Genomic DNA, 25765 nt, shown 5'->3' on the forward strand with positions numbered 1-25765 from the left:
GCTTGTGCACACGGTACCGTTGCCCATGAAATCTGGATGGGGAGCACTGTGCTAATTCACTGTGCATGACGATCCTCCACTCCCCTCGATTTCCAATGTCCGGACGGCAACTTCCTACTCCAACTTCTCGCCACCACACGGTCCATCGGCAAAGGCAACCAACTTCCTCATCGGCGAGGCGCGCGCACACTTTTGCCCACGGCAGCAGCGCACATGGTAGGTGGAACGGAAGCTCGGACGGCGCATGACGACCGGCAACGGCTAACGCGATGGACGTTTGCCTGGGCAGCCGCCGAAGCGCAAATCGAACGCCGCGGGCGGTGCGGCGAAGAAGGCAGCGACGCGACTGTCGAAGCTGGCCCGGGAACACAACGTCACGGCGCAGGAGGAGGGCGAGATCAGGGAGGCCTGGAGCCTATTCTCCGAACCCCTCGACGGCGAGCGCGACGGTGTCCTGCCGGTCGACGACGTCAAGTCGGCGCTCACGTACGTCGTCAACCGACCCCTCCGACCCCCCTTTCCCCCGAAGCGAGCATGCAGCGACGGGCATGGCCCCAGACGCGTCTTCGAATGCATCCACAATCAAGATGACTGGCGGCACTGGCGGCTGACGCGACGCAGAGCCCTCGGCATCCCCCCCTCGTCGCCGGCCGAACTCGTCGAATTCCTCTCGATCCTCGACCCCTCGTCGGACGGGTTCGCCACCTTTGAGCCTTTCTTCGCCATCTGCGCGCTCAAGCTGCACGAGCGCGCCGCCGCCGACGGTGGCGATGCGCACCGAGCCGCCCTCGTCGAGGCGTTTCGCCTCTTCACCAACGGCACCGACGGCCCCATTTCCCTCGCACACCTCCGTCGCGTGGCCGCGCTTCTCAAGGAGGACGTCGACGATGAGCTCCTCAAGGATATGATACTCGAGGCCAACAGCGGTGCCGGCGTGGCCCGCGGCGTCGCGATGAACGAGTTCGACGAGGTGATGCGGAACGCGGGCGTTTGGCGGTGAGGGGAAAATGACGGCAGGGGCTGAGGCACCAGGACGCGCATTTGCATTTGCATTGGAATAGCATGGCGTTGGGGAACATGGAACTTTGCACGGCGCCCGCACCGTACGCTTACGACGCGTCACCCGCCGGGAGGGGTCCAGGCCTGTGTTTTTCTGTTGGGTTTTTTTTTAAACGACAGTACGGGTTGGCTTTGATTTCTGCACTATATACACACGGAGCTCGATGTCCATGCTCTTCTGCCATGGTCCCGGGCCATGTTCCTCGATCATGTTCCCGAGCAAGCGTTTCGAATGTCGAATGTCCCGTTGCGAAGCATCTCGTCCGCGGTGTCGCCAATGGGCAACACGGGCAAGCAGCAGAATCAGAGCAGGAAAAAAGCAAGAGGGGGCGTAGGTATCGCTACGTCATGCGTCGCATGGCTCACGCACGACTCAATCCACAACGGCGGCGAGGGCGACGGCAGCGTCGAGGACGGCACCCTGACCGTCCCAAGGTCACAGCATGAGCCGTTACGGCTGCTGCGATGGCACGCTGGGTGTGGTTGGTTTGAAGCCGGCGTGGTCGCAATGGCGTTTGTAGTAGTACGTGTCAGGCTTCGGTTGCAACTCCGGCGGCAGATCGGCATTGACGCAGGCGATGATGCCGTCGATGGATTTCTGCTTGGACGAGTCACGGTGCCAGACGGTGATGAGATGGGAGCTGAAGCGGACCGAGAGTCCGACGCCGCAGAGCTGGTCGCCGTCGGCGAGGGCGCTCTGGAGCTGCTCGCCAATGGCCAGCATCTGGATGCGGGTCCAGAAGTCGGGGCCGGCCGCCTTGGGGACGCGAAAGGTCCAGCTGCCGCCGTTGAGGTTGCGGCGGTCCTCCCAGACGGGTCGGAAGCCTTCCTTGAAGAGGTATATGGACTCGCGCATCTGGATACGATCGACGGGTGTGTTGTTGTGGTAGCGCCAAAAGTCCTGGACAGATGCGATCTGGATCTCGAGCTGCTCGAGATGGACAGTGTAGTCGGCCTCATCGGCCGAGTGTTCCTTGGGTGGTCTGTCACGACGGACCCGTCAGCGATTGGCAGCGAAAGGGGATCGGAGGGGAGGCGGACCTGTCAAAGTAGATGTTCCAGTAGTGCTGAGTGGGCATGGGTCGCATCTTCAGGAGAAAGTTGCGCTTCGCATCGTCGCGCTGATCGGCCGGCGTGTTGGACTCGATGCTCTGCGAGAGAGGCGAGAGGCCGTGGGTGGAAAGGCCGGCGTTCGACATGGTGGGAAGGGATAGTGCGGCGGCGGGAGGCAGGTGAAGCTAGAGAAAGGACAAGGACTAGCAAATCGTATGGATGCAATGATCTGATTTCGGAGCGACCGTCGACGAAAGGAGGAGGAGAGGTGCCAGGAGGAGAGGTGCCAGGAGGAGAGATGCCAGGAGGAGAGGTGCCAGGAGGAGAGGTACCAGGAGGAGAGGTGCCAGGAGAGGTGCCAGGAGGGGTACCAGGAGGAGAGGTGCCAAGAGGAGAGGTGCCAGGAGGAGAGGTGCCAGGAGGAGAGGTGCCAGGAGAGGTGCCAGGAGGAGAGGTGCCAGGAGAGGTGCCAGGAGGAGAGGTGCCAGGAGAGGTGCCAGGAGAGGTGCCAGGAGAGGTGCGAGAATAGGTGCGAGGAGCGGAGCAAGTAGTGGAACAAGGCGAGATAATGATGTCTATATACTTGTACAAAGGGAGCCGCGAGCAGTGACGCGGGCCGATACGGAGGCCGATGCAGCACCTGCAATCATGCACACGAGCTGTCGAAAGAAAGGGGACGTTCAAAGAAAGGTTGGTGATGAAAGAAGGAGGGAAGAAGATATTCGACGAGAGTGAGAGATGGATGACGATGAGGGACGCGGGGCACAACGAGGCTGCCCAGTCCATGTACCGCACATGTATGGGCATGTACGAGTAGGCAGGTGGACGTACGGAGTACAACCAAAGTACTTACGGATGCAGTGTACAACGTGTCTGTTCTCGATGTCGCCACCATCAGTGTAGGTGTACATTTGCCGCTTCAGCGTACCTCCAAGTACTGTGCTACGTGTATTATACTTGCTTGATACGGAGCAAGCCCGCCGTAAGTAGGTCGTACGTAGGTCGTACGTGCTGTAGATGTACTGTACTGTACGTGTGCTCGTACTTACTCCCTATGGTCTAGTACCCAAGAATACTAATTCATTCAGTGCTCCGTGCTGTGACGGCCACTAGCAGACCTGCGCGGGCAAGCCGGTGTTTCGGCAGCGGCGGACGAGATCCACTGAAGTGACGATCCAGGGATCGCGCCGCCGCCTGCCGGCCCTTGACGCACCCTCCATAGCCGGGAAAGAGCAAGCCGTAACACGCCTGCGACCTGGCCGTATCCCCCGCGAGCCCCTTCCTTTTTTTTTTGGCGACCCCCCGCTCGGCCATTGCACCTGCCAAGCTATCGAGTTGACATGCTGAAGTACTTACCCGGTGATAGAATGTACACATGTAAGTAAGTGGCTTCTTGGCAGCAGAAGGCCTAGCCCAGCCAAGAGAGGCGTGCTTGCCTGTGCAGCGCACGTACTTGCCCTGCGTCTGCCTACACGTATTTGCTTGTACGATCGCCTTTCATCCGCTTTTTCTCATCACCTTCCACAACACGCTCATCCCATGCCTCGCCGCCGCCGGAACGGACAAGTTACAAACCAAGGGATGCCACATCGCTCAGTGTCACGGAACCGACAGGATTCGAATCAGTGTCTCCCAAGCGCTTTGTGCCGGAGGCCTGTGACCGTTGACGCCCTCGATCCTTGACGCCCATGGCCCCGCCCAACTCGTGCTTGTAATTACTGCATGAACAGGTTGGTCGCCGTCACCGGCTCTGTCCGCGTCACGGAGAGTGGGCGACCGAGTGACCGAAGCAAACACCCGTTCGAAAGAACGCAAGAAGAAAATGGAGAGGGCCTGGCTATGGACCCCTGCTGCTTGCATGGCCAACACCGCGTGCCATGCATGGTGCCGCTTCCCCCCGAATGCTGCCATGATGGATGAATTGGAAACGGGCAGCAGGCGCCGCCTTGGCTACGAGTCTCGGGTTTTTGCCAATCCCGTTGCTGCATCATCCCCCCCTTGTCAACGATGGTCGTTCTTCTGCATCGTCGCCCCCAGCATCCCCCGCCCTGACTCGTCCGCGAATGCTGGCCAGTCGTCGAACCTTTCGGTCTGCCGTCCGCAAGCTTGTGAAACGCGAATGTCCAACTGGTCGACTTGGCCAAGGATACGCCATGCACAGGAAAAGATCAGCGCCCAATGGCACCCACAGGCCAACCCCTGCTCGTTGGAACCCCATCTACGTGACCTGAACGCGATCCGGCGAGGCCTTTCGAGGACGCCAGCCAATGCACCTTTCCAACCTCAATGGAAGGAAGGCCCTCGATCAGCGGCAACAACCAGGTCCTGCGCAGCCTGCGCGGGGACTCATTTTCGTCCGTCTGGAACGGACAAAGGTGATTCAAATATTGTGGCGTCATCGACCAGTGCGGATCGTCCCTCCTGTCTACCATCACGTTTCGCCACATTTTTCCAAACGTGCTTTGGGCAATCATCGGCAGGAGAAGACAAGGCCATCTTGGTCAATGAAGAAAGAGGTCATAAATGATGGGTCGTGCACTCGACGACACAGTGGAAGTCAGCCTGTCGCAAGCGTTGGCCCCCACCGCCGTCTTGCGCTCAGGTAAACAAACACCGTGTATGCTATATATACACTTATGCAGTACGACGAAGGACTCCTCTTTTTACAGGAAAGAAACAAACCCAGATGCCCCGTCCATGATCAATCGCATGCATGACCACGAGGGCAGAGCAAGGGTGCACGCCAAACTCCAACGCTCTCGCATCGATTCTTCCTCCTCCGTCGCTCCCTTCGAGGTCCGCATCCTCGTCACACGTTCTCCCTCAGGCCGAGCGGCATGCGCACGCTTTCGTTGTCCTTGAACCGCGACAGGTCCCCGCCGATGAGCTTCCGCAGGTTGCCCATGTCCGTGAGGTATCGGCGCATCTCCTCCTGCAGGTCGTCCTCGCCCGTCGCCGTGCTGTCCGAGTCGTACGGCCCGTCGTCGTCGTCATCGTCGTCGTCGTCGGACTCGTCAGACTCGTCCTCGGCGTTCTCCTTGCACTCGCCATGCTCCAGGTCGAAGCCCTTGGCGCCGTCGGCCGGCCGGACCGTCACCACGGGGATCGGGTTCTTGAGGCTGTCGATGGCGAGCTTGAGGTGCAGCTTGAGCGCCTCGTTCTCCGTCTGGAGCTTCCGTATCTTGCTCTCGGCCACCATGCCGCGCTCCTCCATCATCCGCTGCATCTGCGCCACCCTGTCCTGGTACTCCTCGAGCTTCTCCTCGGCCTCCTTGGCGTTCTTCTCGCGCCGGCGCGAGTCCGAGACGGACACCTGCAGCAGCCGGATCTCCTCGGCCATGGCCGTGATCTGCGCGTCCCGCTCGGCCGTCGAGATCTGGTCCTGGTTGACGACGGCCCGGGTGCGGATCCGCTTGGCCTGGTCGGCGTAGCGCAGCGTCGAGAGCGTCTCGTCGTAGTCCGAGGGCGCGATGCAGGCGATCATGGCCGTCTTGCTGTTGCCCCCGAGCGAGTCCTTCAGCAGCCACGTCAGGATGGAGTCGCGGTAAGGCACCACGTCCTTGCGCTTGCCCGCCCGCAGCTGCTTCGGGTCGGCGAGGGCGGCGATGACGCGGCCGAGCGTCGTGAGCGACTTGTTGATGTTGCTCCCCTCGCGGAGGCGGGCACCCGTCGCCTCGGTCGACTTGGCCCGCTCGCTTCCGGCGAGGTCGACGAGTCGGATGCGCGAGCTGCGCTCCGTCGTCTCGTCCGTCTCCATGTCGTGGTGCATCTGGCGCAGCATGATGGTGAAGACGGCGTGGCTGCGACTACTAGTATCGTTCATCTTGGTGCTCGCCACCGTCCGGGACGAGTCGCCGAGCTTCATGTACCGCATGATCTCGCCGATGTTGCGGACGGGCACCTCGGTCAGGTCCTTGACATAGGGCCCCTCGGTCGGCGATTCGCGGATCTTGAGGTAGTGCGGCGGCGCGCTCGGCACCGCCGGCATGAGGAGGTCGCGGACGTGCTCGTTGTAGACCTCAAAGTATGAGACACGCACGTTGTAGGCCACGTTGGAGTCCTCCTTGTGCGCCGCCTCGATGCGCTCGAACAAATCCTCGCAGGTGCGGGGGATCAGCCCGGGCTGCTCGGGCGTGCCCATCATCGTGTAGCTCTTGCCCGAGCCCGTCTGGCCGTAGGCGAATATGCACGTGTGGTAGCCCTCGAAGTTGTGGTCGAGGAACTCCTCGCCGAGGCAGTTGTAGACATCCTCCTGGTGGGCGTAGTGATCGTCGGCCACGTCGTGGCTCCAGAACGAGTTGTCAAACGTGAAGCTTCTGTCCTCGATGACCCGCCGGGCCATGAGCTTGGCGCCGCCGTCGCCGTCGTCGGATTCGGGGGACCTGAGCGTCGTGAGCTGCGTCACGGGGTCCATTTCGATGAGGCATCGCGTTCTCCTGTCCAGCTCTGCGGAGTGAAGGGGCTTCACGTCAGCGGCGACAGGGCACGGGTCCAAGGCGGGAGGATGCACGTACCTCTCTGCAGGAAGGCGCGCACGCGGACGACGACTTTGACGTTGCCGCCGCCGTCCATTCTGGCGGACATGGGCAAGGTTCCATCGCGGGACCGCAGCGACGGCGTCGAGGCGGACGAGTGTACGAGGGCAGACGAGGCCGAGGGCGAGGGCGTCGGCCGGGCATCGAGAGCCATCATGGCCAGCGACGGTCACGTCGACCTCTGTCTGTCAAGGTGGTCAACGTCGCCGAGTGGTCGTCGTCGACGAATGTACCGCATTCGTCGACAGGAGGTTGTTGGCAAAAAGAAGTGTCAGCAGCAAGAAAGAGTCGTCGATGGCGTTGTTTACTCGCGCTCCTGCCTCGACGCCGCTGGCCCGTTGTCAGGGTCAACGGCCGGGAAGGAGGTGTGGGCCGGTTGCGATTGCCAGCGTTGAATGTCACCCCCCCTTTCGCTCTGTACAAGCAAGTACAAGTGAGTGCTCCGTACGGCATGTACGCTTACATAACACAAGTTCCATGTGCGAATACGGTGAAGAATGCACTGTACGGGTGCACTGTATTTATTCGCCTAGCCCATCCAGGTACATGCCTGCGAAGCAAAGGTACGGTGCTGATCTTGGACCAGTCAGCTACTGGCAGCTTCTCCACCTTTGTGGCTACCAAGACTAAGCAGTACAGTATACGCACAGTGCGCATAGCAACCTTTTGCGTCAGGTGACTTGCGGTTGGAGATGGTGGTCCAAGCTCCCAGCCACCCCATAAGCTAGCAGGTGGGAAGGAGGCGGCGACTCAAACAGTTGGTCGATTCTCCTGCTATTGACGAGTGAAGAACGTCGGCTTTTATTTTGGCCCCCCCTTCACTTGGTCGCGCCTCCCGTAGGCCAAGCACAAGCGCAGCTCTCGCATCCTCCGCCATTTATTCAACCACCTCTCCTGCTGCATTTACGCGTTACCAGCACATCTCACCCACCTTGACTTGCAACCCACGCGCCCCGTTCACTCGTTCCACAGTGTCATCCAGACACCTCCGGCGATTCCACTGAGACTCGTGTGGGATTTGCACGGCGGCAGGCTCCACCAACGCGCGAGGCGAAATCTACCGGGCTTTTTTACCGTTTCGAATCTCGCCTGCCTATATTTTGCAAGCAAAGCAACCGACTTCCGCCACGCCACCGACATAAGGACGGCCCTGCATTGCCTTCGCCATGGCGCGCACCAAAGAAGACGCAAAGCCGACTGCCACTGCCACTGCTACCAACCCGGCTGGCCCGCCTCGCCGTGGTCGAGGACGACCTCGGAAAAACCCCCTCCCCGCCAACACGACGGCTGCGGCCGCTACGCCGACGACGCCCACGACGCCGACGACGACCCAGAACGCCGGGGTCAAGAAGAGCGGTTACGTTCCGACAGGCCGTCCTCGTGGCCGCCCCCCTTCCGGAAAGCCCAAGACCAAGCCGGTCTACGTGCCCACCGGTCGTCCTCGCGGCCGACCTCCTGGTTCCGGAAAGAAGCAAATGGCGGCGGCTCGGGCCGTCGAGGCTGCTGCCAAGGGCACGAACCCTCGCGGACGGCCTCGCGGACGGCCTCGCAAGGTCGAGGTCACCGTGACGTCGAGGCCTATTCCGGCTAAGAGGGGGCGCCCGCCCAAGGTCAAGGCTGCGCCCGTCGCCGAACCCGAGGCTGAGGCGGAGGTTGAGTCCGATCTCTTGACAAGGGTTGAGTCCGACATCTTGACTAGGGTCGAGTCCGACATCTTGACCAGGGTCGAGTCCGACCTCGTGACCGATGACGAGGCTCGGGACGATCCCGACGAGGGTGACGAGGGTGAAGGCGAGCCCATGGACTTGTCTCCCATCGCGGGAGACATTGAGCCCGACGACGACTTTGCCGCCGACGGCATGGAATGTGCGTCTCCCCTGCAGCTCCTGAAGACATCCAACCGTTTGCTCAACGACGGCGCAGATTCCGAGCACGATGAACGCGACCAGCACGCGGAGCTCCTCGTTGACATGTCTGAAGAGGTGGGTCAAGTTCAGGCATCGCCTTGGGTAGCCGCCCTGACGAATATATTTCACTGATGATGCCGGTAGGAGCTCGGTGGTGAGGAGTAAAACGGTACCGAGGGATGGCATGCCGAACCAGGCGACGTCGATGATTTAATTCGGTTTCCGCCTGCTTCTCCGACCCACGGTGGGCCGGGACGTGGAGGTAGGCACGGAGGGGCGGGCTGCACATGTCGGCAGTCGCTCCGTGTAACGTCTACTGCACCACATGCCTCGTGGTTTTTCTACAATTTTTTTTGGCACGATCGATGAGACACGCCTTCGCGGGGGGGGGGGGGGGGGGGGAGGAGGTTCAGAAAGGAGAATGGGGGAAGAGTAAGAGGGATGGATCTGACCCTGACAGATTACAGCTACCATCCATCCATCATGTACAATACGCGCTGGCGTCGGACTTTTTGCTTCTGCTGCCCATTCGATATGGCTTCTTTTATCTTGGCGACTTCCGCGTTCACTCCCGCCTCCAAGCGTTGTACTCTTCCTCGAGATGTTCCGTCAGCCGCTTAAACTGGTTGCCAAAGTTTCTCCCACAGCGCCAGCAGCAGAGGTCTCGGCGCAGATAGGCCATGCGCTGAGGATCCCTACGCGGGTCGTCCTCGGCCAGCGGGAAGTCGGCGAGGTCGACGAAGAAGGGCGTGTTGAACGAGTTGTAATGGTTTCGGTGGCGCAGTGCGGGCGAGTGCATGTCGCGCGACAGGACGTGGACGTGCAGGTGACGCATGCTGGGCACTGCGTGGACGCCGCATCGGACGTCGGCCCCCCAGTCGCGGCCCGGCGGCAGGGGAGGTTCGGCGTCGCCGCGGAGGACGGCCTGGCGAGGTTCGTCGGCACGGCTGTCGGGACCGAGGCGACGCTGCAGCTCGCTGGCGACGAGGGCGCCGAGCCTCACCGCTTCCCGCCGCACGCGGCCGAGGAAGACTTCGTCGGCGAGGGCGTCGAAGGGGTGCCGCATCGACATCTGCGAGGAGCGTGGGAGGATCAGAGCGTGCACCGTCGCCTTGGGAAACTTGTCACGGATGGCGACGAAGTCGTCGTTGTGGTAGATGACGACCGAGGCCGGCAGCGAGCCGGGGTCGCCGAGGTAGGCACCGAGGCCCATGCGGTCCTTGAACTGGTGGACACTGCGGCTTGAAACTGTCGCTCCACGTGTTCCCGGTGCTCCTGGTGCTCCCGAGGCTGCCGACGCAGAGGCACCTTTCATGAGCTCGGTGACTAGGCTTTCGCCGTCAGCACGACCGGAGCGGGCAGGCAAGAGGGGGGGCATCTATCTTGCACTCCCACGCACAGGCATTTCGATCCTTCCTTTGGCCCTCCTTGCTCGGCTCCTTCTTTTCCACGGCTTCGTCTGGGTCCGAATCGGCCATGGGATCATGATCGGGCCGGATGTCGAGCACGGCATGCGTCGTCTGCTTGCAGGCTCGTTGTCGATGTAGGAAGGAGAGGGATGAGGCTGTCGATGCAGGAAGGAGAGGGATGAGGCTGTCGATGTAAGAAGGAGAGGGGCAAGGCTGTAGGTAATCAGTGCGGCATAGTGTACATGTACATGTACAGTACAGAGTTTATACTAGGCAACGTTACTTGTACACAAGAGAAAGCAGGTATTGCCGAGTCTTAACCACAAGTGACGTCAGTGCCTATGATGATATCACCATAACCTACCCGTAAGGGTAATTCCTACGGAGTATTATTACTGCATTTATTCAGCATACTGCTACTTGTTATTAGTAGGCAGAACGTACTGCGCGGTATGGACGACCAACAAGCACCACGGGAAGGGATATTTCCTTTGCGTACAAGTGAATGCACCATCCAGTGCCGCGTTGCTCCGTGCAGCAGTGCATTGTTCAGTACGCATACGCAACTTCTTGCGTACTCCGTGCCTGTACGTTCCATCATGCCGAGGGTGGTCCCGATTCCGTAAAACACCACCAACGTGGAAGCTGAGATGTAGTGGCCGTCCGGACAGGCAATCAACGAAGCGTCCAACGCGTCCCAGGTATCCTTCGTGTCCCAGGTATCCTTCGTGTACCCCCCCTCCTGCTCTTGCTCTTCTTGCATCATTCCCATGCTATCATGTGAGGCCGCGTGCACGAGTCGTCGGTCCAAATCCAAGAACAGCGGCAACCGCTTCTCGGCGTCGCTCGCCTCGTCGATTGCACCCGCTGCCCCCCTGCCCTTCTCTTACGCATCCAAGCCGTTCAAGTCAATCAGCTTCTTCACCATCTCAATCACCTTGTCCGAGCCAACGTCGAGTCCCGGATTCTCAACCTTCTTCGCAATCACATGGTCCACCATCCCCCGCAGCCGCGCCACCAAGACGCCTATGCGAGCCCACCCTCGAAGTCGAATCCAGCCGTCGACGAGCAGGCCGCGGCCGAGAGTGTCCAGCTCCGTCGGTCCCGCGAACAGCAGCAGCGTGTAGGCGTTGAAGGCTGCCACAAGTCAGCGTTTGCTTCGGCGTCGGACCGGCAGACGTCCGTCCGGTCCGGTCCGGCCGTGCCACTTACGTGTGAGGTCGCGGATGAAGATCTTGCTCGTCGAGATGATGTTAAAGTACGACATGTACGCGGCGCCCCCCGAGAACCCCTGGTTGCCAAAGAGCGTGCTGCTCGGGTGCACAAACACGCGCCCGTTCTCCTGGTTGAAGTACTTGATCAGGCGCGCCTCGGGGTCCAGCTCCACCGCGCCCGACATCGAGCTCGCGTACTTCTTGTCCGGGTACTGGATTCGCGCGATCTGGGGCGTGAAGGCGGAGGCGATGAGCGCCCGCAGCAGGCGCGCGTTCCAGCCGCCCGCCGCGCCGTCCGAGTGCTTCGTCGCCTGCGACGGCAGCACGATGCCGGCCTCGGTCAGGGCCGTGTAGTACTGCGACCGAGTGTTCGAAATGTCCGAGAGCGTCGGGAAGGACAGGAAGTTTTCGTCGCAAAACGACCTCACCTGCCGCTGAGGCGTCCCGTCTCTCATCATCCCGTCCCACTGCTGGAAGGCGTCGAGGTCGGTGATGAGGTCGCCGTCACCGTTGACAAACTTCATGCGCGCCTCCCGCGCCTCCTCCCTCTTCTCCTGCGGCGACACGAACGGGCTCTTCGTGCTCAGGATGGCGGCGATGGTCACGCACTCGTCGAGGCATCCGAAGATGGACCCGAACACCATCAGCTTGCCGCACCTCAGATCTGCCGGCAGCATGGCCAGCTGCTGGCCCATGGCCGTCAGCTCGTCCCCGTCCAGCGCACCCATCCTTTGCAGCAGCTTGATGGCGCCTTCGACCGCGAGCGCTTCCGGCGGCGTCGGCGATCGGCCCAGGAACTGGCCGACGTCGCGCATGCCCATCGCCCGGACCGTGAGGCAGAGCTGCTCCAGCGGCACCCGCCGGATCTCGGGCTCGGGTCGCTCCGCCATCTGCGCTTCCAGCGCTTGCGTGTAGAGCTTGTAGCATCGGCCCTCCTGCACGCGACCCGCGCGGCCCTGCCTCTGCTTGCACGCGGCTCGCGACGCGAACGATTCGGCGAGCTTCCTCATGTTCGTCTGCGGGTCGAAGCTCGTCTCCTTCACCTTGCCGCTGTCGATGACGGCGACGATGTCGTCGATGGTGATGGACGTCTCCGCCACGTTGGTCGCCACCACCACCTTTCGCTTGCCCGCCGGTGCCCTGGAAAACACCTTCTTCTGCTCGCGCGTTTCGAGCGATGCGTGGAGAGGCAGGACGTGGAGGGAATCGACGGCCCGCAGCAGGTGGCAGGCGTGATGAATCTCGCCCACGCCTGGGAGGAAAATGAGGATCCCGCCAGCCTTCTTTTCGTACGACAACTCGTAGTCGATGGCCTTGACGGCCTCGGCGAGGAGGTGGTAGTGTATCCGGTGGCCCAGCTTCTGGATGATCTTGCCCATCGTCTCGTCCCCGATGAACCCCTTGTCGTTTGCCTCGGCGTTGAACCCCGTCATTCGAATGACGTCGTCGAGGTAGTACTTCTCGACCGGGAACGTCCGGCCGGAAATCTCAACGGTGCCGACGCGCAGGCCCTCGGACGCGAAGTAGTTCTTGAAGGTGGCGGCATCGAGCGTGGCCGACATGAGAATCAGCTTCAACATGCCCTTTTTCGCCCTCAACACTTCGCGCATCAGGTTCAGCAGAAAGTCGGTGTCGAGACTCCTCTCGTGCACTTCGTCGATGACCACGTGGCTGACGTCGGCCAAGGAAGCGACGACGTCGTCGACGCGGCCGCCGGCCGTCTGAAGCCGTCGCAGCAGAACACCGGTCGTCACGAACGTGATCTTCGTGTCCCTCGACTGCCGAGACTCTCCGCGAATGGCATATCCCACCTCTTCGCCCACCCGTGAGCACCGCTCCTCGGCCACGCGGTCCGCCAACCCCAGTGCCGATATCCTGCGCGGTTGCGTCACGATGATGTTGGCGCAAGACCCGAGGCTGTTGGCGTACAGATCGTCAAGTATGAACTGCACCGACTGCGTTGACTTTCCGGAGCCCGTCTCTCCGCTGATGATGGCCACATCGTTTTGGTCCACCGTCTCGACAATCTGCTCGCGCATCTGCCAGGCAGGCAGCTTCTGGCGCTTCGACAGCATCTCTTTCAACAATGAATTCTCCTGCCGTCGTCGCCACCTCTCCCTGCTTTGGGGGTCGGGGATCCATTGGATAAACCTAGCCGCCTTCCGCGGTCGTCGGCTGGTCGTGCATGGCGCAGGGTGACTCTCCGAGGCGGCTGATGAAACGGCCGATATATCCACCAGTTTTCCAGGCTTGTTGATGATGTCGTTGATGTGTTGCTGAATCCACTCCATGACGAGGTATATTTTCATCGGTTCATCCTGAAGCGACTCCTGCATGTAGGCCAAGGCCCTCTTGACGATGCTCAGCTTGATGTACGACGGCAGCTTGGCGATGATGGCTAGCAGCAAGTTCTTTGGGTAGCTGGACGGTCTTCGAATCTGCAGGAATGCTTCCACTTCGCCCTTCTGCGCATTCTGTGCATTCTGTGCATTCTTGACTCCCTCGATGCGTATCTGGATCACCTGCTCACTCTCGCGACGGAAATTTTCACAGTACATGGCCTCGAGGCTTCCCACCTCCTCGTCCCATTGCTCCTCGGGAGACCCCAGGTCGAGGAAGTCCTCCGTGTCGTCGGTAGCTTCATCCGCCACAGATCCAGAAACGAGGATGTTCTGGAGTGCCTCGGCAGCCCTGCCCTCGTCGCCGTCGTTGTCGTCGAAAATGCGCGTGCAAAGTTCTAGAGAGTACCCCGGCTCGGAGAGAGATTTGATGATGCCCTCTCGCCTCAAATTTGTCGACCCGACAGAGATGCCGGCCGAGTAGCTCTCGGGAAGAGCCCAGCGCGGAAGGTCATCCTCGGGCACGTGGATCAAGAGCCACTCGAGCGTCTCTTCACGGTCCTTGCAGTACTCCACCGCCTCTTCCACGTGGCTTTTTCGGAATCCTATCTTGCTGAGGTCGGCAACGACGGAGTCCTGCCGGCTCCGGGACATGCGGATGCCGTGCGGGTTCCAGGTGATGCCCTGCCGCAGCAGCGCCTCGAGTTGAACTCTTGTCTGCCTGCCCATCTCCACCTTGGGTGCCGTCGTCCATCCCTTCATGGGGTTTGATCCTTCGCCGGCGTTTCCGCTAAGTAGCATTAGCCCAGACGAGCCGGGCATCTCCTTTGCCTTGGCTTTGGCAGCTTCTGCCTCCTTTCTCTTCTTGTCCGCCGCGGCTTTAGCTTCCTGTCGCTCCAGCAGAGCCTTGAATGGGTCCGCATCGTACATCCATGTCTTTCCCTCCTTGACGTCCTGCACCTTCAAGGCTTGAAATTCTTTCCAGAGCGACTTGTGATCCGGCGGAAGCACCATGTGCTTGTTTTGCATGCTGCAGACGCGGAACAGACCGTACGTGGCCGCCGCATGCTTGGCCTCGAGGGCGGTATCCCGCAGCAGGAGATGCTTATGAGTTGGTGTGATTTTGAAAGGCTCCAGCTTGATCATCTGCTGCGTCTTGACGTCTTTGGCGCTGAGCGTGACCCAGACCGAAAAGCCCTCGGGGGTCTTCCGGGTGTCGTATTCGGGTCTCTCCCATCGCTGCTTCTGGCAGTATTCGCTCAGGAGGTTAACCGGAAGCTTCCCGGTCCAGGATGAGCCACCGATGATCTGCTTGACTGTCGGCTTCGGAGGGACTGCCGTTGCCTTTTCCACCGGAGTGGTCAGCGGCTCTGCCTTCTGGCCCTTTTTCCCCTTACTGCCATCCTTTGCAGGCACAGACGGACCAGACGGAACCTGCTCGGCCTTGGCTTTCCCCTTCTTCACCATATCATTGGCTTGAGCGCTGGCGCTGGCGCTGGCTTGTTTCACAGGAATTCGAGAAGACGACAAGGGATTCCAGGTTTGGGTGTGAGAGGACACGAGAAAATTCGCACTGTATCCTACGGCTGCCTGTACGGCCCGTCTCACAGTGCGATCCTTGCCCAGAGTTTAGGCTGTCCAATTTCGCAATGTCCGGCTCAAATCCGGCTACGGCGCACTACTAGTTCTACCAAAAAAAGTGCATCTACTGTACCGTTCCCATGTTCAATCAACTCTTTTGCGAGGAGAAACATCATGATGGCTCTGTCTTGTCGAGCAGTGCCTGAGTGATCCTAGTGTAAAACTTGATTGGAGGGCTTCTGCAAGATTGACAGACACACTTCAAATGGATCGAGTTTGATGGCATCGTCAATTCAGACAACATTCACACATATGTGGAGCGTGATATCAAAATAATCGGATTCGCCACGTCTGTGTTCCTATGATGATGATGATGATGATGCACAACCACTTGGTCGTAATCAACCGCGACGCACGGGCCATAGGGAAGCAGGGTGCACTGGCACCAGCTTCTAAGACGGCTCGACTTCAGATTGCTCTCGCCAACCCTTCATCACGTACCGGCCGCCCATGAGTCGTGGCATGACCGCACGCCCCTTGCCATTTACATGAGCGCGCGCACTTCCGCCGATGCACTCCCTCTACAGCGACATATCAAATTTCATTCGTCTCACTCGTCAATATCTCCGTATCTCTCCGAATCTCTCGCTCAGGCTGGAGCTTTCAAGCTACCATAGGGCCTGGATGCCCTGCTAGCGGTCGCAGAGTCGTGCGACAGCTACGCTGGACTCAAAGACAAGGAGGGTTCTGTGGTGGCGATGTGGGCTGTAGGTACAATCGGAGCAAAGTTTATATGACTGGGGAAGAAAGGGTATTGTTAGGGGTAGGGGGTAGGGGTAGGGGCAGGGGGTAGGGGGTAGGGGATAGTAGAGGGGGACGGGGGCGCATTATTGCATCACGGCGACAGTCCATGCCAGGCCACCATGCAGTAGACGCCCAGGCATTCTCAAGAACGAAAGGGACGCAGGGCCCCTACATATCCATCGAGTCGCCTCCATTGGCAAAGTTGAAGCCGCCCGACTGGGCCGGCGCGTTGGCACCGAAACCGAAGGTGCCGTTGGGGCCAGCCGGCTGGGCCATGCCCTCGTCGGCGTTTTCGACGTCGTCCGAGAAGTACTTCTCGATGATGTGGTACGACTTGACGTAGATCTCCTCGTTGGCGTTGTTCTGGCACTCGTGGATCTTCTCCATGCCGCCACACTCCTCGATGAACAGCGCGTAACGGTTGATCGATTCGGCGTTTTCGCCCGCCGCCAGCTTGTCGAGGTCACCGATCTTGAGTATGTTCTCGAGGCCATCAAGGGCGACCTGGATGATCTTGTTGTCGGGGCACGACAGGAGATCGCACAGCGGCTTGATGCATCCCTGGGAAACGAGGTACCGAATCTGGTCCGGCTTTTGCAGGCCACCGGATGTGGCATTGCTGATGGCCCAGCAAGCCTCCTTGCGCGTCTTGAGATCGCCGTTCTGTAGGAGATGGATCAGGGGGGGGGTGATGTTGGCGTCAATGACAGCCTGGATCTGAGAGGAGTTGCCCGCCGTGATGTTCGAAATGGTCCAGCAGGCCTCCTTACGGATGCCATCCTTGGTCGAACTGAGGAGAGACAGGAGGCAAGGAAGAGCGCCGCAGTTGATGATGACTTGGGTCTGGACATCGTCACCGGTGACGATGTTGCCAACGGACCGAAGGGCGGGGGTTTGAACCGAGGTAGATGCGTGCATCAGAAGCTCGACAAGGCGGCGAGGGATGCCGGCCTCGATGACGGCCTGGATCTTATCGTTGGAGCCGTCAGAGAGGTACGAAATGGCCCAGCACGCATCGATCAAGACTTCATCATCCAAGGAGTAGACCAGCTTGGAGAGGACAGGGAGCGCCGGGGCGATCTGAAGGCGACAACGATTAGCGTGGATGGTCTTGACTCACGCGCGCGCTGTGCAACATACGGTGTTCCAGTCAGGCTGGGGAGTTTTGCCGCGGCAAAAGTTGCTCAGGGTCCAGGTGGCGTTGCGCAGCATGCTCAGCTTGCGACTGTCACCGAGGAGGTTCAGCAGCGGCTTGAGCGCACCACAGCTGAGCACGTAATCTCGGCAGTGGGGGCTGTCGCCGGCAATGTTTCCAAGAGCCCAGACAGCCTGCTCACGAACATCGGGCTCGGGGCTGGCCAGAAGCTCGACAAAGATGGGGACGGCACCGGCCTCGATGACGACCTGCGTCTGGTTCGCGGAACCAGAGGCAATGTTGGTCAGAGCCCAGGCAGCCTCGAACTGCACCAGCGTATGAGGCGATCGCAAGAACTCGACAAAGCGGTTAACCACACCGGTCTTGATCACCTCTTCGATGGGTGGGTTTCGCTCCTTGGACAAGAGCTTTCGGAATTTGGTCGTGGCTTGGATCTGCAGGTCGATCTGGTCCGAGAGCACACCCTGGACCATCTGAGGAAGGTCCTCACTCAACTAAGCGGAGAGACGTCAGACAGAGAACAATGGGGCCGTGGCCTTAAGCCTTGCACCGAGAAGGTCGTGCCCGGCATCTCTGCTGCTTGCATGCCGAGGACACGCAAGCTTACAGGGTGCAGCCTGATGCAGATGTGGTGTGGGGTTGTTTGCGCTGCACAAGCCTTCCCTTCCCCACATCGCAGGGCGACACACATCCGCGACGAAGGGGACCAAAACAACAAGTGCGAGCAACACAAACTTCGTTCCTGCGGACAACAGGCGGCCAAAAAAAGGAAAGCAAGGGGGGTGGGAAGAGGCGGTCCAAGGTAGGACAATGTGCATACCTGGGATTCGGAGGGAGTAGATTCATCGTCGCTGTCGGGAGCGGCACCGAGCGAGGCACCAGGACGGTTCTCGCCCGTTCCAATACCTCGTCGCTTGGCCAAGTTCTCCTCTCGCTTCGCCTTGCGAATCTCAACCTGCTGCTCCTCGCGGCGGCGGCGGAGTTCCTCGGGCTTGAATGTGTTCTTAGCCTTGAACTGGGTCCGGCGGTGCTCGGGAATGTATCGCTCCGCCATGGTGATGATATTTTCGTTCTGGCTTCCGGCCGGCAAGTACAGTGCAGGTGCGGGGGGGTATTGACAAGAGGATTCAGCCCCAAAGTCCAGCCGTCACTGGAAAAAAGCGATATACTGATCTCGCAAGTCGACCCTAATAATGAGCGGTAGCTCGAGCGTGTGTAATATGTGTGACTCGGCGAGGAACGCGGGAAGCGGGTGATGAAGAAAAGTTTGGATTGGAAGGAGGGCTGTGAGAGAAATGCTCATGGCTTTTTGAATCCGTTGCTCGCGAGCCTAAGTAGCCACTACCCACATACAAGAACTTGCGAGAAACTGGGGGTCCTCGGGTGCCTGAGGCAGCATGTTTTGTGCACCGTGTTGGAGCGGGGCTCACAAACAAATGGTACCTGCGGTGACCGCTTGAAATTCCCTATCCCGGCGTATACTCTGCTAGTGGCAAAGTTGCTGGTTTGAGAATTGCACGTGTTAATATATGGGTCAATGCACATTGATGTGCTGGCTATTTATGCATCATCACGTGCTTCCGCGATTTTACCACGCCCAAGAGCCATTCGGGGAAGACGCGCCGAGATCGGACAACTTCTAGATTCGCGTAGCAAATCGCACTTCATACAGTACGCCAACGGCGTGTGCCGCATGAGACAGCAAATTCCTTCGAGAGCTTGAGGAAAACTACGGAACCGGCGTCGAGGGTGCTCCCGGAATGGCTCTCCAACAGTGCAAGGAACTGCCTCCAGGCTTCGAGACGATCAAGGACGTGCTCGACGGCAAGTGCTCGGCGGGACGTCTTGTCGACGTCATCGGCCTTGTGACAGACTTTAGGGCGCCAGTAGAGACGAAGGGGACAGGTGAGCTAGCATATATGACAAAGGGTTTCCATGCTGCTATTCCTGACAGGTTCAGACTGGAAATGCCAGATTCGACTGTACGACCAGTCTGTCGAAGACAGCGTGGAAGATTCGCTGTTGCTCAATGTATTTCGTGCAGAAAGCGACATGCCCACCGCCAGGTGCGGTGATGTAATCATGATATTCAAGGCCAAGGTAAGTGAACGAACGAAAAGGGCTGCTTTGTTTCTCGGAACGCTCAGTAATGTGGTGCTTCAGGTTCAAAAATTCCAGTCAATGTATTTCTCTCTATGTTCCAATTGGTCGACATGCATATATGTATTCGAAGCCAGCAAGATCCCCAGGCCTCCTGAAGATCCGTCCAATGCGTTGCGACCTTTCAGTAAGAAGGACGCCTCTCGCCTGACATCACGAACAGAGAAGGCGTTTGTGTCTCATCTCTATCACGCAATCAACAAGGAAAGAGTTCCATCAGTCGACCATTTCGAAGCCATGTCAGTGAGATCGGTCAACATCAAAAACAAGTTCAGGGAGCTCACGGACGTCCGAGAGCATAACTTTGTCAACACGGTTGCTCAACTCGTGCGGGAGCCATACGACCTGGGTGACAAGATAACTCTCTGGGTGTCGGATTACACCGAGAATCATTCCTTCTACCACTTCTCGTTCAGTGGTGGCAAGGACGAGAGTGGTCGAGTCGGGGATCCATACGGCTACCTAGACAAGTATTCCACGAATCGTCAAAAGCCCGACTGGACTGGACCGTTCGGGAAGCGAAGTATGCAGATCACCTGCTTCGAACCTCATACGACGGCTATCCGGGAGCAGAAAATTTCCAACGGATCATGGGTCGATTTACGAAACGTACAAATCAAGTTTGGCCATAACGCAAGCAACCTCGAAGGCTTTCTCAGAGGAGAGGGCCTGGCTCCGAGCCAGAAACTCAACATCCATCACCTGGATCCCACAGAGGACCCAGAGTCGATAAGCCCGCAGCTCAAGAATGCGATACGTCGCAAGCGGGACTATGAAAAGCTCAAGAAGTCTCAGCTGAAGGAAATATCCGAGGCTGCAGCGGCCGGGTTGAAACGGAAGCAAGGACTGGAATTGGACTCTGGGAAGCCGAAGAAGCCGAACTCCAAAGCGCGGCGGGCGGCGGCGCGGGCGGCCTCTCATGCAAAACGCACTTCGTCCGAGGCGAACACGTCTAGCCTCTCGGTTGCGATCCCAGATCTCAATACGCAAGGTGATTTTTTCATTCTCTTCCGTTGCTCCAAAATCTCCCCGCTGACCAAAACAGTTAAATGTGAGCACGGCGGCAAGGGAACAAGTTTCGTGGCGGAGATGATGGAGCTGGTGTATCAGGACACGACCATCAACGGCGCGCCAGTCAAGCTGCAGCTCCCATTCATCAACGCCAACTTCCGAACCAACGTCCGTGTTGTCGACTTCATGCCCTCCGATTTACGGGGCTTTTCCCGCCCCAAGCGGAAGAAGAAGGCTGAATTTCAATGTCTCTCGGACCAGTCCGAGTCGGGCACCGATACGGAGACGGATGAGGAAATATCAATGCAAAGCGACGCCGCAACGGACTGGGAATGGAGATTTTACTTGCAGTTGGAGGACGCCGTGGCTCCCCACGGGCAACAGAAAAATCGGTTCTGGGTCTTTGTGGACGACCAGGCCGCTCAGTGCATGGTGGACTTGGACGCAGCCGACTTGACAGTCGATCAAGAGCGTCTCGCCCTCTTGCAGCAACGGATGTTCATCCTGTGGGGCGACCTTGAGGAGTACAAGAGCCGGCTGGAGAAAAGAGCAAAGGCAGCCGGACAGGCACCGGAAGATAGCGACGAGGAGCATAAAGGGGGGCACGACGGTTCCCCTTTTTCTAACCGCCCCTTTTCTTGTTGCATCCGTCAGTACGGCGTCAAGTGCATTGAGCAAAAGGCATGCAGGGCGGACGCGGGAGAGGGGAGACGATGGCAACGCATGTTTGCCCTCTTTGGCACCAAAATCGCCACGTCATGACAAGAATTCTCTCCGCGAATAAAATCACTTCGCATTACGACGATGCATCGAACGCCCAAGGCATCGCACAGATGCCATGAGGACAGTTTGGTTGGAAGCAGTCGGGCCTCCTCGCAACCTGACGCACTACGTACATCTGACTCTCTGGCAACGCCGGACAAGCAGGACTTGCAGCCTATACTCGTATCCTGAGACCTTATCGTAGTAGACAGCCAAGCCCTCCACCAAGCCCTCTCGACACCATGTCGTCGTCGACTTTGCTAGCAGACTCGTACACCAACCAATACTAGGGGAAATAACACACTAGTCGGAACGGAGGAACAGCGAAAACGCAAAAAAGACCGCTCGGACGTCCGTGATGCCAGCCATTTTTTTGTCGACGTTGCTCAATCCCCAAGAATATCGTCATCTTCGTCGTTGAGGGGCCGTTCCGTCAGGTCCTCGTCATCCTCAAACGGATCCTCGTCGAGCAGCTCGCGTCTTCGGAGATCCTCCCGCGTGCCCTCCTCGGGTTCGAGATTGTCAAAAATGTCGTCGTCATCGTCGTCCTCGGCCCTGATCAACTCCTCGCTGATGGAAGGCTTCTGCGGTCGGGATGCGCGCTGGTTGTGTTTGGCGGCCGCCTTCTTGTTGCGCCTGCTCATCTTCTCCTCGTCGAGGTAGGCGACGACCTCCTTGAAGTTGTTGCCGAGCTTGAATTGGTTGCGGAGGATGCGGCGCCGGAGCTTGCTGCTCTGGGAGCCGCGCTGATCAATGATGTCATTCGTGATGGCCAGGACGTACTTGGCCGTCAACTCGCAGAGGGCCATCTCCGCCTTGAGCTCGGCGGCGTGCCGCTCCTCCTGGGAGAGTCCCTCGTCGTCATCGTCATCCTCGAGCTCATCCTCGTCATCCATGGGGTCCTCATCCTCTGCCGGCTCGTTCAGGTCCTTGTCTTTCCGCGCCTTCTTGGCGTACTGCTTCTCCGCCCCGTCAAAGATGGCGATGAGCTCCGGCACAAGACCGCCCTCGACCTCCTTGACGAGCCCGTCGAGCTTGTCTGCGCGGGACGACAGGGAGGGCGAGCTCGACGACGGACGAAGGTTCTTGATCAGAGGACGGATGATGCGGAGCGTGAGATGGAGATCGCAGAGGCTGCCCGTCGCATAGAGGCGTAGCTGATCGATGGCCGCTCGGGACGAGAAGGTCTCGATGAGGTGCTTGCGGTACGATTGACGCAAGGCGGACAATCGGTCCAGCTCGCCGTCGGCGACGGTCGTTCCGTCATTCAGAAGCTTGGCGAGGCCGCGCGTCTTCCACATGAAATAGAACTGGCAGGCTTTGATGGAGTAGGTGACGACTTCGTCTTCGAGGTCATCAATCTCGTCCTCCTGCGTTTCGTACTTGCCACGATGGACGATGGCGACGAGGATGTCGATGGCGGGCCCGCTCGATTCCCTCGATCTGGAGCTCGCCTCGAGGGCATCGATGCAATCCGACACGCTGGCCAGCTTGCTGATCTTGAGCAGCACCGTCGACAGCTCCTGCAGAGGGGCGGCGGCCAGGTTGCCACGCTCGGAGAGGTCGCACGTCTTGTCAAAGTTGCGGAGAGCGTTGATGACATTCTCCCACAGCAAGGAGAGCTTGCCGTCGGTCAACTCCTGCAGCTCCTCAAACTGGCGCGCACGGAGCAGAGCTGCCGTGGCCTCGGACAGGACTCTACCGTCGCCGTGCCGGTTGAACTGCACGCTGATCTCGTCGAGGAGCCTCTCGTACTTGGAGGCGTCTTGGCGAAGATGCTGAAAGACGTCGAGGTTGAGCAAGAGGGCGAGCCGGAGGACAATGGCGGCCGTCTCGGGCTCGGCACCGAACTTGTTGAGGAGCTTGGGGATGGTCGTCGTCAGCTCCAGGGCGATATCTTGTCGCGACTCGGCCGGCTCGGAGCGGTGGCCCCTTCGTCGGCTCTTGTCGTGCTCGGTCGTTTGCGACAGGCCTAGCTTGATGGCGGAGGTGAGGACGTCGAGCAGGATGGACTCCTCGGCCGAGTTGGGCGCGACGGCCTTTTTGAAGGCGGCATCGGCGGAGTTGCCCTTGCGCTGGGACTTGGACTTGGACTTTGTGCTGGTGGAGTGGTCGTGGAGGAGATAGCCTGCCAGGATCTCCCACGTCTTGACCTCGGGCAGCTTCTCGCAGAGCACCTGGGCGGCGAGAGAAATCCTGGTGTCGGGCACCGTCGCCTCGGGCAAGTCGGCGGCAACGTCGGTGCCGGCGCCGACCCCGTTCTGCTGCGCCTCTTCGATCTGCGCGTCGTATATGGCCAGCGTTTCGGCGAGACACTTGATGTTGACCCACTCCTTTCGCGGTGACTCGAAGTCGTCGTCGTCGACGTCGTCCAACTCGTCGAGGGCGTCGATGCCGCCGATGGCCTCCATCTTGTCCGAGTGGACGTCGTTGATGCAGGCGACGAAGAATCCGACGACGGCCTTGCGAATCCGCAGCTCCGTGTCGAAGATGAGCTTGCCGATGGCGTCAATCTCGGACGGTTCGAGGAGGGCGGCGGCACGGAGAGTGTCGATGACGGAGATGGCGGCGGCCCGGACGGACACGTCCGAGTCGAGCGTCGCCATCTCGGTCAGCCTGGGCCTGAACCTGTCGATGAAGTGGCCGAGCTGGGGGGCGTCGCGCTTGAAGACGCGGTGGAGCTGCTTCAGGACCTCCTGGCGAGTGGTGGCGTTGGTGTCGGAGAGCATCCAGCCGAGGTAGCGCAGGTAGCCCGGCTCCATGAAGACGGTTGGGAGGTTCCAGATCCACGAGCCGAGGGCGTCGACGCACTCGGTGCGTATCTTGGGGTCGACGTCGCGGTACCGATGGACGAAGATGGTGTCGAAGAAGGACTGGACGGTCTCGCTGCACGTCTTCCGGTAGCCGTTGGCCTCGTCCATGTTGCGCTGGATCTCGGTCGCCTTGCTCTTGTTCTTTCCCTTCTTGGCGGCCTGGGACTGCTGCTCAAAGGTCGCTATTCTTCGGTCGAGGACGCCGGCGACTTGGACGAGCCCGGATTGCACGGCGAGGGCAATCGTCGTGGCCGTATGCCGAAAGGGTCGCAGCGAGGAGGAGGACATGCTCGCCAGCCAGGCGTGAAGGTTATCCATCAGGTCCGGGTCCTTGTATAGAATGTCCGTCTCGTGCAGGAGGGTGACGAGCGACTGGAAGAAGCCGACGAGAAGGTCCCGGAACGACTTGGTGCTCTTGGCCCTCGAGATGAGAGGATATTCGGTGATTTGTTGCTGCGCACCGTCGGTCAGTCTGCTCGGCATTCATTCGGGGGAGACGCAGCTCGGGGGGGACGTCATACCTCTTGGTAGACGCCTTGGAGGTCGACCAATCTGTTGGGGATGTTGTCCGGGTCGCGAATGTCGTCGGGCGTGACTTGGAGCTCGCAGCCGGCGCACTGCAGGACGCAGTTGACGAGGTCACCGAGGGCCGTCGCATCGTCGGCCCGGTAGCTCTCGAGCCACTGCTGGGCAACGGCATCGGAGGCGTCACCGGAGCCGAAAATTTCAGCTGATGCCGGGTCAGCGCAGATGAAACTGGATGGGTGGCGAAGACGGTAGACGGGGCAGGGAGATGGGGCAGGTAGATGGGGCAGGAAGGAACTGGGTGGTGGTTCATACCGAAGATGCCGGTTCCCTTCTCGCCAGCCTCGATTCGAACCGACTTCTTGGGCCTGCTGGGGATGCGAGAGAGATGAGCGGACGCGGCCGGCTGGGTGCCGTTGATCTTGGCCTTCTTCGTCGACGGCTTCTTCGAACGACGACCCTGGGTCGGCTTGCGCGATCGCGGGGCAGGGTGGCTCTCGTCGTCGTCGGATTCGGATTCGTCGCTCATGTCCTCGTCGGAGTCGCTCTCCTCTCTCTCGGAACCGTCACCATCCTGGTCGTTCCGCTTGCGCTTCGAGGCGGATGAGCCGCCGGGTTCGGGTGCCGGCACGAACTTTGCCGGTGCTCTCACGACGCGTCCCGACCTGCGACGCGCCGTCGAGTCGGGATCGGGCGATGGGCTGCCGCTGGCACTTTGATCCATGATGATGTGTCGCCGATGGGGAGAGCGCGTTCACGGGGGGGGCATCTGCGGATGCAGAACTGACAGGTGTCGGTGGGCGGTTTTCGGGCGTCGTGGGTCGGGGGTTCCAGAAACCGCGATATATTCAATGATGCATTGATGTTTCCGGGGGGGGGGGGTTGTCTAATGCTGGCGCGTTGGCGTTTGGTGCTAGGTAGATGTACACCGCACGGAGTACTTTGACTTGAAGGCGTCAGCACCCAAGTACCTGTACTTTGCCCTGAGTCTGTACGGGACGGAAGTACTTGCTCAACAAGCTCGTGTTGGCGTAGCAGACAAGTCCTAACTTGGGTAGCAGGTTCCAGGAGAATGGGTGCGCAAGTACTTGTACTTGCGAGCACTTGCGCCAGCGCACGCAGTGGGGGCAGAAAGTACTAGGTACTTGTATATCTCACAGAAGTAACTTTACTGATTGCTAGCGCGGAGAAGATACTTGTTCGCGTTAAAGACCTATTTCCATTTACTTGCTGAGCTGTATTTATACAAGTGCAGTGCTTATGTACTTAGGTAAGTAGGTACTAGTATGTAATTATTACAGCAATACTTAAGTACAGCGTCAATACAGGTACGGAGTAATTGCAGTACTCCGTACTTTACGGAGTAGTAAGTAAGTACATTATCGTCGAGCTACTGTATATGCAAGTACAGCTGAGCAGAACAATAGGAGTGGCTCC

The 25765-nt window shown here is 59.4% G+C and overlaps 8 protein-coding genes across 8 annotated transcripts; 3 read left to right on the forward strand and 5 right to left on the reverse strand.

Annotated features, from left to right (window-relative positions):
- Positions 1–213: 213 nt before the first annotated feature.
- On the forward strand, positions 214–1000 carry DCS_07616 (calmodulin; the record flags this gene model as incomplete). Its single annotated transcript, XM_040804900.1, has 2 exons — positions 214–216; positions 290–1000. 2 exons carry the CDS (start codon positions 214–216, stop codon positions 998–1000), a joined length of 714 nt encoding a protein of 237 aa, XP_040655004.1.
- A 510-nt stretch (positions 1001–1510) lies between these two features.
- On the reverse strand, positions 1511–2258 carry DCS_07617 (putative translation initiation factor 4e protein; the record flags this gene model as incomplete). Its single annotated transcript, XM_040804901.1, has 2 exons — positions 1511–2042; positions 2101–2258. 2 exons carry the CDS (start codon positions 2256–2258, stop codon positions 1511–1513), a joined length of 690 nt encoding a protein of 229 aa, XP_040655005.1.
- Positions 2259–4921: 2663 nt separating this feature from the next.
- On the reverse strand, positions 4922–6804 carry DCS_07618 (uncharacterized protein; the record flags this gene model as incomplete). Its single annotated transcript, XM_040804902.1, has 2 exons — positions 4922–6558; positions 6627–6804. 2 exons carry the CDS (start codon positions 6802–6804, stop codon positions 4922–4924), a joined length of 1815 nt encoding a protein of 604 aa, XP_040655006.1.
- A 1009-nt stretch (positions 6805–7813) lies between these two features.
- On the forward strand, positions 7814–8719 carry DCS_07619 (uncharacterized protein; the record flags this gene model as incomplete). Its single annotated transcript, XM_040804903.1, has 2 exons — positions 7814–8629; positions 8699–8719. 2 exons carry the CDS (start codon positions 7814–7816, stop codon positions 8717–8719), a joined length of 837 nt encoding a protein of 278 aa, XP_040655007.1.
- Positions 8720–9119: 400 nt separating this feature from the next.
- Positions 9120–15273, reverse strand: DCS_07620 (DEAD/DEAH box helicase; the record flags this gene model as incomplete). The annotated part of the gene is made up of 6 exons (XM_040804904.1): positions 9120–9880; positions 9954–10176; positions 10526–10736; positions 10854–11100; positions 11176–15133; positions 15196–15273. 6 exons carry the CDS (start codon positions 15271–15273, stop codon positions 9120–9122), a joined length of 5478 nt encoding a protein of 1825 aa, XP_040655008.1.
- A 796-nt stretch (positions 15274–16069) lies between these two features.
- Positions 16070–18111, reverse strand: DCS_07621 (importin alpha subunit; the record flags this gene model as incomplete). The annotated part of the gene is made up of 3 exons (XM_040804905.1): positions 16070–16981; positions 17042–17551; positions 17878–18111. The coding sequence occupies 3 exons, from the start codon at positions 18109–18111 to the stop codon at positions 16070–16072; spliced, it is 1656 nt and encodes a 551-aa protein (XP_040655009.1).
- Positions 18112–18817: 706 nt separating this feature from the next.
- DCS_07622 (telomere-binding alpha subunit central domain-containing protein) lies at positions 18818–20990 on the forward strand (the record flags this gene model as incomplete). The annotated part of the gene is made up of 3 exons (XM_040804906.1): positions 18818–18962; positions 19018–19157; positions 19221–20990. The coding sequence occupies 3 exons, from the start codon at positions 18818–18820 to the stop codon at positions 20988–20990; spliced, it is 2055 nt and encodes a 684-aa protein (XP_040655010.1).
- A 386-nt stretch (positions 20991–21376) lies between these two features.
- On the reverse strand, positions 21377–25052 carry DCS_07623 (putative nuclear protein SA-1; the record flags this gene model as incomplete). Its single annotated transcript, XM_040804907.1, has 3 exons — positions 21377–24256; positions 24325–24533; positions 24644–25052. 3 exons carry the CDS (start codon positions 25050–25052, stop codon positions 21377–21379), a joined length of 3498 nt encoding a protein of 1165 aa, XP_040655011.1.
- Between the last annotated feature and the right edge of the window lie 713 nt (positions 25053–25765).

The sequence above is a fragment of the Drechmeria coniospora genome, chromosome 03 (assembly GCF_001625195.1).
Source record: "Drechmeria coniospora strain ARSEF 6962 chromosome 03, whole genome shotgun sequence".
Classification (NCBI taxonomy): domain Eukaryota; kingdom Fungi; phylum Ascomycota; class Sordariomycetes; order Hypocreales; family Ophiocordycipitaceae; genus Drechmeria; species Drechmeria coniospora.